Source organism: Anolis sagrei, chromosome 6, assembly GCF_037176765.1.
Source record: "Anolis sagrei isolate rAnoSag1 chromosome 6, rAnoSag1.mat, whole genome shotgun sequence".
NCBI classification, from domain to species: Eukaryota; Metazoa; Chordata; class Lepidosauria; order Squamata; family Dactyloidae; genus Anolis; species Anolis sagrei.
This window is the reverse complement of record NC_090026.1, coordinates 123,421,790-123,434,114: the sequence shown is the minus strand read 5'-3', so window position 1 is coordinate 123,434,114 and position 12,325 is coordinate 123,421,790. Positions and strand designations below refer to the sequence as shown.

Below are 12,325 nucleotides of genomic sequence, written 5' to 3'. Positions count from 1 at the left end.
TTGTTTTTCAGGACAGTTGATAATCTGGAGAAAAGGCCTGAAGAGCCTGATTGTGAGTCACGATGAATCACAAGTCCTGTTCTATTTTCTGATAATTCCACAAATACTCCATCCCCACTTATTGCACCTCAAATATCTCTTTTTTCATAGATGGGTTTTACATGGATCCTATTCCTTGCAGCACATTGTTTCTTTCGGAATGGCTTCACTTTTGGCTTCTTCTTGCATCCATTCTTGCAGCCTCTCTTCTCTGCTGATTTCTGCAAATATTATAATCTTTCCTTTTGTCACTGTTTGGTTCTCAGGTTGGGATTTTCTACCACGGCAGTCTACATAATTATCTGTTTACCTGCTGAATTCATGTAATCCTGTTTTCTTTTCCTGTTAGAGCCTTGGCTTCTGCTTTCCCAAAAACTGTTCCCTGGAAACCTTATCTTGGGCAAGACATGTTATCACTTTTTTCTCTGATCTGTTCAACAGCTTGTGGAGTTTCTTTGAAGAGGATGCATTTATTTCTTGTGTTAATCCACCTTTCCCCCCTATAGCTGGCCAACAAACAAAGCTAAAATGGATGTTTTTTGGTCTCTATATTAGTCCAGATAATCAAAGGAGGTCTACTGTAATTGGGACTAACAATGGAATGTAGCCTATAGTCTTCTCCCTATGCTAATTATTTCTATTGTGGGTATTGGCAATTTGTCCAACCAACAAATACAACAAATAGCTATTTTTAAATCCATCTGTAGCATGCTCTTTCCTTTTGTGATGATCTTTAGGTGTCAAGTGACACATGTGAACAATTTCTTCCTGTCCTTCTACTCATCCTCTTCCCATATGGCTGAATCATTCATTTCGGGCCTTGTTTATTTAATTTTTTTAAAAGCGGGGGGACAGCAACACTTCCGTTTAGAAGAGCCTGAGTAATGTTCTTCTCACCTTTGCCCCGTCTCTTTCTCTCCCATTAGAAATTTGATGAAATCAGCTTGTCGGAAGGAAGCACAGTGGATTTGGCAATCCCCCCAGATCTTCTGGAACAGATGCCTGAACTGGCAGAAGAGATGATGGAACCCGAAGGCTGCTTCCCAGAACGTAAGGACTGAGCTTGTCCAAGTTCTTTTTCGTAACTAGAACAATCTAGAAACATATGTCCTGCCGCTGAGGGTCAGATCATACATGTGGAAGAATGGACTGTCATGTTCCTATATCTTGAAAGTAACTAGCCAATGGATTCAATAGAGCCAAATTACAAGAAAGGAAGTTCTGAGTAACCATGAGATAGAACATTCTCATAGTAGAGTTGTTTGACTGTGAAATAATCTAGTTCAGAAGCTGGTGGACTCTCCTTCATTTGAGGTTTCTAAGCAGAAGTTGGATGGTAACCCTCCAACATTTCACAGTTGAGAACTAGGGAGCAACATCACTTGTTGTCATGTTGTTATGTGCCTCCAAGTTGTTTCCAACTAATGGTGATCCTAAGGCAACCCTATCATGGGATTTTATGGAGCTGAGAGAGTGTGACTTGTCCAAGGTCATCCAGTGGGTTTCCACGGCCAAGGACAGAATCGAACCCTTGTCTTTAGAGTCATAGTCCAATGCTAATGCAGTAGAGTGTGATCACAGAGTGTTGGTATGCAACACGCGGGCAAAAGCAAAAACAAAAAAAAAACCCAACCCTGAAACATATATACCAAGTTTAGGAAACCCCAAATAAACTCAGACCCACTCCTCTCCCTCTGACAAAGTGCAAACTATTTCTGTATTTTCAAGTTAGGTTGCAGTAACTGAAGTAGGTTGAGGATGAAAGTGGAAAGTGGGAGGAGAGGACTGAAACCAGGACATCGTGAAGGTAGCTGAGAAAGGGGGATGGGGAGGATTAATGGGAAAGGTCCCTGCCAAATCCTACAGTTGGAAGGTATGGGATGGCAATCTAGTAAAGCATTCATGAAAATTAAGAGACCAAAAAGATGGCCCTATGGACTATTTCTATTTTATGATTCTAGTCAGAGTTATGGCAACCCTAAGGTATACTTATCATAGTTTCCTTGGCAAAGATTTTCATAGGGTGTTTGCTTTTCTCTTCCCCAGAGGCTGGGAGGGGCATAAGTGGAAAACCCATGAACAAAACCCACTTTTATTTGCCTGAGAACAGCACTCTATGAACTTCTAGGTCCTCCAGTGTCGGACAATCTGAAAATGCCTACAGGAGTGTTCTCTGTATAGGTCTTCTTCCAGAGTGGCTCTAGGGTCAGCTTTTAATGGAGGTTGACCATTGAATTGTGTGGGAGGTTGTAGCTGCTCTGAGTTTCTTTTTTGGATAGAAAAGGGAGGATATAAATAATGATGATGATGGTGGTGATGATGTAGAGATTTCTAGAAAGAGCATGTAATCAAGTCCTTTAATAATGCAACCTACAAAAGTTAGATGTGGAGGCTGTAGTTCATAATACCTGCATTTATAATCTAGCAACTGGAATTTCAATGTCAAATTTTGGAAATTCTACTGATTTCCAATTCATATAGAACAGTGGTTCCCAAACCTTTTTGGCCAGGGACCACTTGACCAGGGAACACTTGATGAGGAAACACTTTGACCAGGGACAACTCTCCAACATTAGTACCAAAAGGGTTACGAATCAGTTTTTGGTCAACTTGGTTTGGTTATTTGGGGTGCTGATTCAGAAAATTGCATTGGATAGACTACATCAACTCTAGTTTCTGATACAGATCATATGCCATCCAGTAGTCACCATCTGCTCACCCACAGAAAACCATATTTAATAATCTAGAGGTGATGTGATAGTAGTAATCTTTTGTGTGTAGTTAGCCTCTCCCCTCCCAACATCCCTGTTGCCTCGGCACTCTAAGAGGGTTCTGCGAGACCAGTCGCTCTGGTTGCCGCATGGTTTTGAGGCAATGGTGTAGCAATGGTGAGGCTGCGGACCATATTTCATTCTTGCAGACCACTAGTGGTCCATGTACCACAGGTTGGGAACCACTGATATAGAACATGAGATCCAACATTAATAAAGATTATGTGGTAGAGGATCTGAAAGGGGACGTGTACATTTTTGTTCAAAAAGTCCTTGAGAATTTTCTTCATTCCTTGAAACAGCACCGAAGGCGCCTGTGCTTAAAAAATAAAACAGAACCTTATAGAAAGTGAAACAGAGATCACCCATCCCTGTGACTAGTGATTCACTATAGCAGGGAATTTGCCTGATTGTATAATTTCAACCGTTACTGATTAAAAATAGAATGCTTACTCTTTATAATTCTGTCGATTGGCTTCCTAGACAGTCACTAATCCTTAGACAAGTACAAAACCTCCTTTAAAAAAAACATACAACAGATTAAAGCAGTAAAACAAAAAATAGAACAGCCCATTAAAATAATGCAATTTAATTTTAATTATGCTTCACCTTCTGACCTCTAGCGCTAAAATGCTTTCAAATAAATGGTTGGATCATCCCTGATAATTTAACCTGGTGTGCCCTTAGGAAATACAGATTTTAGGAAATACAGACTTTTATCAGTCCTCTGTACCCAGAAATTCTGTATCTACTGATTCTGTATCCAACAGATTCAACCATCCATGTTTTGTAAATACTCCAAAAATATATTCCAAAATGCAAGCTTTCATTTTATATAAGGGATTTTACTATGTTGTTGTATATAATGGGGCATGTGCATCCATGGATTTTAGTATATAGAGATCCTGGAACAAAGCCTAAGGGCCCACTGTGTGTATTTGTGTGTATGCACAAATACACATAGTTATTCCCGGCATAGATACTATAATTGTTGTAAACCACCTTGAGTCCCCCCAAGGTTGAGAAAAGCAGTATATAAATAGAGTAAATAAATAATTATGTCTTTGCATTTTGAAACTTACAGTCTTACTACATTTGACATAAAGTTAGGAAAAATAAGCATAAACAAGCTATCTACTATGTGCGATGTCTAAGTTGACCTTGTGTATTAGTCGAGAGCAGGTTTTGAAGACAAAATTATGAATATTAATGTGACCCATGGATAAGTTGATGATCATTTGATTTTGATTTTTTTTTTTGGTCGTGTCAGGAGCAACCTGAGAAACTGCAAGTCGCTTCTGGTGTGATAGAATTGGCCGTCTGCAAGGACGTTGCCCAGGGGACGCCCGGATGATTTGATGTTTTGATTTTTTTATCATCCTTGTGGGAGGCTTCTCTCATGTCCCCGCATGAGGAGCTGGAGCTGATAGAGGGTGCTCATCCGCTTCTCCCCAGATTCGAACCTGCGACCTGTCTGTCTGCAGTCCTGCTGGCACAGGGGTTTAACCCACTGCGCCACCGGGGGCTCGATCATTTGATAAAGAGGGGAAAGGGCCAGTACGGCCTTAGAAGACAAGTTGCCCTTCGCCACCATTGGCACTCTAATGACCAGTGCAGTAGAGGAGGTCATTACTAATTTTGGGTTCTCCTAGGACAGATGAAAGTCTTGCCTTTTGCCAATCTACTCAGAGAAGGGGATGGTTCCTCTTTTGATAAGAATTAAAGTCCAATGTTTATATTGACCTGTGGATAAGTTGATCCAAGCAATTTTTGTCTCAAATTTCAAAATGTATGCATGAGTATATACAGGTACTTTCCATGGACATATTCTTCCTCCCCTGACCACATACTGCTTTGTCCTTTTCTTAAACAGAGGGGTTCCCAGTCCTGCAAATTGCAGATCTTTTTACATTTGCTTTTTCTAGGTTCTCTGTTCCTTGCTCTTGTTGTTTTTGAAGCATGATTAATAGAGCAGAACTGCATATTACAAAAAGCACAAGGCAGCCACTAAAGGGGGGAGGAGGAGGTTTGTTGAGTCCCTGTCTCCGCTTCTCTACTTTGTTTTTCTTTTTACCTTAAGCCCAGGTTTCACCACACTCAGCAGTTTTTCGGTCTCAGTCAGTCGCTGCCAGGGGCAAAGGCAATGAAAAGCACAGTGTAATGATGCCAGGTCGAGAGATACATCCCTCTGACCTCTGGAGATCTAATTGACTTGGGTCCAGGTTATCGAGCCAAGCGCCTTCTTCCAGCAGCCAGTCCATAGAGCTCTTTTAAAATTTATGAGTCCTACTTTTGCCCTACTTAATAAACAAGGAGATGAAGACTGGGTTGTATTTTCACAAGACAGAGGATGCCTAGCCCAAGGTCAGATTGTCAGCTTTAAGGACTTCAAAACTTTTTGAACCTTTTGGAAACCACTTCCAGAACTGTTTCATTTTACAAGGAAGATAGTCACATACATATACAGCTAAGACTGGGGTTAAACTTGGGGTAAACTAAACTAGGGCTAAAAAAACACTACCAAGTCCCCAACCTAAAACACCACTTGATAATTAACAAGGACATTAACACCAAGGAACTCTGATCCCCACAATCCTAATCACAAAAAAATGTAAACATTGGACTATGCTATTCTACAACTGGAGATCCAACTAAAAGACCCAACATATGTACTTATAACCAGAGCCACATATTATTGTAGATTTCTTATGACTCAAGAAGTCCATAAATTACTAAGTTCTTGTGGGTTTTTTCGGGCTATATGGCCATGTTCTAGAGCAGTGTTTCTCAACCTTCCTAATGCCGCGACCCCTTAATACAGTTCATCATGTTGTGGTGACCCCCAACCATAACATTCTTTTACTACTTCATAACTGTAATTTTGCTCCTGTTATGAAACATAATTTGGGAGTTGTAGTTGTTGGGATTTATGGTTCAACTACAATTAAAGAGTATTCTGAACTCCACCAACAATGGAATTGAACCAAACTTGGCACAAAGAATGCCCACAACTAACAGAAAACACTGGAAGGGTTTGGTGGGCATTGACCTTGAGTTTGGGAGTTGTAGTTCACCTACAGAGTGCACTATGGACTCAAACAACGATGGATCTGGACCAAACTTGGCACAAATACTCAGTATGCTAAATGTGAACACTGCTGGAGTGTGGGGAAAATAGGCCTTGACATTTGGGAATTGTAGTTGCTGGGATTTATAGTTCACCTACAATCAAAAAGCATTCTGAACCCCACCAATGATAGAATTCGGCCAAACCTCCCACACAGAACCCCTATGACCAACAGAAAATACTATGTTTTCTGATGGTCTTTGGTGACCCCTCTGACACCCCCTTGTGACCCCCATAGGGGTCCCGACCCCCAGGTTGAGAAACACTGTTCTAGAGGCATTTCTCCTGACGTTTCGCCTGCATCTATGGCAAGCATCCTCAGAGGTGAGGTCTGTTGTCATAAATTGTTTTCAATCTTCAAAAATGCTCAATTGTTTATCCATTAAAGTTCATGTTTACTTGGTGAATTGAACCAACTCAGCAACTTTGACAATTCATTCTTGATAGAGAGTCAAAATGTTGACTCTTTATTCCTTTGCCTAAGATATCCAACTGCATGAATTAAAAACACTGAGTTTCAGTTCTATGGAACTCAGATGGGATTGTCTGATAAGGCATTAATGAAGCAGGAAGTGGAACAGAAGAGCAAGAAGAAGTCAGGTGAGGAAAGCGGCCACAGATCTGGACATGTGGTTATCCCCATGGATTTATTCAGTGCCTAAGCAAGCCTGCTCAAAAGGGATCAGATGGGGATAGGCTTCGGGGAACGCAAGGAACCCTGCAGTCAGCAAAACAGCATGACGGCATGCGAGAGATGATTGAATGAGGGAATGGGAGCCCCGTGGGGCAAGGAGATGTCTTTCGGTCTCAGGCATTTCCTTGGCAGCTCTGCTTAAAGGCAGTCACCCAGCGTTAATGCAGTTGACAGAAAGAGGCATGGTACGGCAGTGGAAATGTTCCACCGTGTGCAATTGTTTGGTCACTTGTTTCCCTGTGCCTCCTGAGATGTATGCCCACCCCCAAATTAACTTTCCCCATTTCCCTTTCTATTATTTTGCTAGCATTTGATAAAGCTTGGAAATTGACTTTTAAAAAGTAACCTGTTTCTATTATTCCTGATAAGTCGTTGTTGCCTTGCTCATTGGGTTTTGCATTACCATCCGTTACTTGAAATATTCCTATCAGAAATGCCAAATATATTTTTGCTAAAGTCACTACATGTAATACCTTACAGTCATAAAGTGATCTTGTTCTCACTCTCTTTGAGTGCATCTATATGGGCCAAATGAGAATCCAATTCTGGATCAAGATTGCCATTTGTGTCCTGCATAGATGAGCCCTATAGTGCTTTTAAAATGTAACTTTGCAACACCCATGTTATCCCAAAGGAATTTATTATCAATATTAGGCATGTAAATAAAATTCGTTCCTACCATTCCTTTCATGTCTCCCATTTCTTTGGAAACACGAAACGGGAAGTTGCCTCCCCACACAAAAATCTGCTTGACACAAAAGCCTGTTTCATGGGCATCCAAACTTGCCTTCTTGTCTTGGAAAGAGAGTGCATGCGTGGCAAGGTGTAAAGACAGGCAGGCAAGGAGCTCTGCCACACATGCACTCTCACATAGTGTGGTGGGGTATATGTGGCAGAGAGTGCAGGCAGGCAGACCCGGAGCATGCCTGCAGCTGAGCAACTCTTACTCTACAGTAGAAACAGCAGGGGACAGGAAAGAAGAATGCTTGCCAGGAAAGGGAGCCAGTGAGTGGGAACCCCACCCCACAAATAATGATATGATTTCCAAAAACAAAAGGACTGAAAATAACCCTGGGAGTCTTACAAAAACAGATCATGGTCTCCAACGAAAGCTGGGATGCATAATGGGACAAGATTTCCCCCAAATGCCCATCCCTAATAAATATCACAGACTACTTTAGTTCCAAGCTTCAGTGCATGTAATATATAGTTAATTTCTGGCTTATGGCAACCTTATGGCAGAACTATCATACATCAGCTAAAACAGTGTTTCTTAAATTCTGTTCTTCCAGGTGTTTTGGCCTGCAGCTCCCAGAAATCCCAGTCGGCTTACCAACTGTTGGTAATTGTGGGAGCTGAAGTACAAAAGACCTGGAGGAACACAGTTTGAGAAACACTGAGACAAACTTTCATTCTGGACTGATTTTCCAAAATGATGCTTAAGGGTGTGATCTCACAGTGGTTTCAATCCTTTTCAGTTAAGTTCAAGAAGATGGCAACTTCCACAAAGTTGATATTGGGATACCGTAGTTCAATGTATATGATAATACACACATTTGTCTTGGTTTTTCCTTATTAAATATTAAGAAACAATTGGGAAGGTTGGTTGGAGCAATTGGAGGAGTGATAGAAAGAATGATTTAAAACATTCAGAAAATAATTGAAACCTTTTCAAAGAGTTGAAAAATCCTGATGAGAAGAACCCTGAATTCTCAATGAACCATCATCATTCAAGACTTATTCTACAAAAATGCATATGGGGTCTTTAAAAGCAGAAAACAGCTTTTAATTAATTTTTCTGTGCAGAATAGGCTGTTTTCTGTGCAGAACACTCACCATGTGACATTTGTGCAGAACGAGACCTGAAAACTGCATAGTTTCCAAAGACTTTCTTCATGATTGCTAAAACAATCACACAGAAATGTGATGAAGAAATGTATCCCTCGTTGAGGTTTGCTGTCATCAATATGCAGAGGAGACCAATCTATGGGTGCATCTATACTGTAGAATTAATTCAGTTTTACACCACATTGATTGCCATGGCTCAGTGTGATTGTATCCTGGGATTTGCAAGATATTTCCCATTTTCTGCCCAAGAGCTTTTGTAACACAAGGAACAGCAAATCTCCGGACGCCATAGGATGAAGTTATGGCCATTAAAAAGGTGTCAACCCACTATAATTCAGCAGTGTGAGTGGCCCCTTCCCAGATATACAGGATTATATCCAGTTGAAGGCATACTCTTAACCCCCAAATCCACTGGCTGGAAGAGATGGGGATTGGTGAGAGAGGATTAGGGATTGATTGTATGGAGCTGCCTTCGCAGACATCTCAAGTCTGGCAGGCTGACAATGGCCAGCTTTAGAATATTTGTATAAAATGTACAGTTAACTGTCCATTTCCATTCTGTAATTCATTGGCAAACATTTCTCTCCGATTGAGTGTTCCTGAGCTGTGACAACCCAGCATTATCTTCCACTTGTCCCAGCAGTAAAAGCCTGCTGTTTTATGCTTCGCTCTCTCACACACAGAGAGAGACACACAATAAGCCATTGTCAGGCTGTAGATTTTATCATGATGTAATTTAGGATTTTGCCGTGAAAGCCATGAGCGAGGGAAAGCGGGCTGACTTTGAAAAGAAAACAGCTTGCGCTGAAAGGAAAAGACCAAGCAGATTCCTTTAGTGCGTCAAAAGCATTGGACTATCGACTCTGGAGACCAAGGTTGAAGTCCCAGCTTGGCCATGGAAATCCAACAGATGACCTTGGACAAGTCACACTTTCTCAGCCTCAGAGACTTCAGATCAATACCTGCCAAGAAAACCCCACGTGCACTGGAAATAACTTGAAGGCACACGACAACAGTTATAAAAGTGACAGACGTTTCTCTGACCCCTTCTACACCGCCATATAAAGTCCAGATTATCTGCTTTGAAGTGGATTATCTGGCAGTGTAGACTCCTATAATCTAGTTAAAGCAGATAGTGGATAATCTGGATTATATGGCAGTTAGAAGGGGCCTCTGTTTCACCACCCTAACAGATACATCAGGTGGGATCATAGGTGAAATCCCCCCCAAGGTAGTTTACATTTGCATCATTCCTGGGCACATCTACACTATAGAATTAATGCAGTTTGGCACCACTTTAACTCCCATGGATCAGTGCTTTGGGATCATGGCAGTTGTCGCTTTACAATGTCTTTAGCTTCCTCTGCTGAAGTGTGTTGGTGCCTCACCAAACTACAGATCCCAGTATCCCATATCATTGAGCCATGGCATCTAAAGTGGTGTGTGTCCAGCTGCATTAGTTCTACAGCATACATGCCCCCCCCCCCAATGTTTTGGACTTCAACTCCCAAAATTCCTAACAGCCAGGCCTAAGGCTATTAGGAATTGTGGGAGTTGAAGTCCAAAACATCTGGAGAGCCGAAGTTTGCCCATGCCTGTTCTACAATGTAGATGGATCCCTCATTCAGCACTCAAACCACTACACCATGCTGGTTCTCTCATGCCTATAGCACTTATTACTGTATTATATATTATACTATATATTATATATCATCATTGTATTGTCAAAGGCTTTTATGGCTGGAATCACTGGGTTGTAGGTTTTTTTGGGCGATATGGCCATGGTCTAGAGGCATTCTCTCCTTACTACCTCTGAGGATGCTTGCCATAGATGCAGGTGAAACGTCAGGAGAGAATGCCTCTAGACCATGGCCGTATAGCCCAAAAAAACCTACAACAACCCTATATCATCATTGTTATTCTTTCATCTTTTAACTCTGAGCTGGAATCCAGGATCATTTACCATTCTGTTTTAGAGACACGATTCTCTAATTTCAGAGTCAAAAATCCCCTATATATTTTCTGTATGGAAAAAGTTCACCTCTGGGTGCTAAACCCTGAATTTCACACTGTCTTAACTGAAAAGGAAATAATTGTGTGGTTGAAATGTATCCAGTAGCTTATACAACAAGCTTGTTTTCATATTATGTTCTTTCATTTCAAAGAATTGAGTGATAGAAAAAACAAAGGTAAGTCTTGGCTCAGATAATGTTTTATAAGAGCGGATACTTTTGAGAGCTGTATCTGCACAAAAGTAAAGGAGAATGACCAAAAGTGTGGTTTCTGACTTTTCTCATTTGCTGTTTCAGCTTGCGTCCGATTGTTTCCCTGTTGTTCTGTTGACACCACGAAAGTTCCCGGGAAGATTTGGTGGAGGCTGAGGAAGACCTGCTACCAAATTGTTGAACACAGCTGGTTTGAAACGTTCATCATATTCATGATTCTTCTCAGCAGTGGAGCACTGGTAAAGTTAAATTTATACCCCCCCCCCCAACACACACACTTCACATTTATGCAAATACACACAAAATGGGTGTGATTGTATTCAGAGAATGGAAGAAAGTGAAGTTTCATATTTTAAAAATGTGTTAAAAGTGTTATTGTTTCCACATTCTTACCTTGAAAAGGAGTTCAGTGTTGCTTAGGGCAGCGTTTCTCAACCTGGGGGTCAGGATCCCTGGAGGACTTGTGAGGGGGTGTCAGAGGGGCTGCCAAAGACCAAACCTGGGTCTAATAGGAAATACTGAAAAGGTTTGGTGAGTTATGGAGTTGTAATTCACCTATATCCAGAGAGGACTGTGGACTCAAACAATGATGGATCTGGACTAAACCAATTCCCCCAGAAAACACTGTATTTTCTGTTAGTCATGGAGGTGCTGTGTGGGAAGTTTGGCCCAATTCTATTGTTGGTGGGGTTCAGAATGTTCTTTGATTGTAGGTGAACTATAAATCCCAGCAACTACAATTCTCAGATGTCAAGGTCTATTTTCCCCAAATGCCACCAGTGTTCACATTTGGGCATATTGAGTATCCATGCCAGGTTTAGTCCAAATCCATCATTGTTTGAGCCCGCAGTCCTCTCTGGATATAGGTGAACTACAACTCCATAACTCACCAAACTTTTCCAGGATTTCCTATTGGTCCCAAGTTTGGTCCCATTGTTGGTGGAGTTCAGAATGCTCTTTGATTGTTCGTGAACTATAAATCCCAGCAACTACAATTCCCTGATGCCAAGGTCTATTTTCCCCAAATGCCACCAGTGTTCACATTTGGGCATATTGAGTATCCATGCCAGGTTTAGTCCAAATCCATCATTGTTTGAGTCCACAGTCCTCTCTGAATATAGGTGAACTACAACTCCATAACTCACCAAACCTTTCCAGTATTTCCTATTGGTCCCAAGTTTGGTTCAATTCCATTGTTGGTGGAGTTCAGAATGCTCTTTGATTGTAGGTGAACTATAAATCCCAGCAACTACAATTCCCAAATGACAAAATTAACCACTCCACCTCAACCCCACCAGTATTCAGCTTTGGGCATATCAGGTATTTGTGCCAAATTTAGTCAATTGAATGAAAATCCTGCATATCAGATATTTACATGGCGATTCATAACAGTAGCAGAATTGTAGTCATGAAGTAGCAGTGAAAATAATTTTATGGTTGGAGGGTCACCACAACATGAGGAATTGTATTAAGGGGTCACGGTATTTGGAAGGTTGAGAACCACTGGCTTAGAGCCTAAGGGTATATTCACACTAGACAGTTACAGCAGTATTATACCACTTTAACTGTTAAACCTCTATCCTATGCAATGTTGCAATTTTCAGTTTGGTGAAGTCCACTT

The 12,325-nt window shown here is 41.2% G+C and overlaps 1 protein-coding gene across 5 annotated transcripts in view; it reads left to right on the top strand.

Annotated features, from left to right (window-relative positions):
* Nucleotides 1–12,325, top strand: part of LOC132778998 (sodium channel protein type 5 subunit alpha-like) — a 392,126-nt gene that overhangs the window by 321,403 nt on the left and 58,398 nt on the right. For all 5 annotated transcript variants that reach the window (XM_067470381.1, XM_060782622.2, XM_067470377.1 and 2 more), the window contains 2 exons: nucleotides 966–1,089; nucleotides 10,789–10,943. In XM_067470381.1, the coding sequence (XP_067326482.1) occupies nucleotides 966–1,089; nucleotides 10,789–10,943 (279 nt within the window). The remainder of the gene's footprint in view (nucleotides 1–965; nucleotides 1,090–10,788; nucleotides 10,944–12,325) is intronic.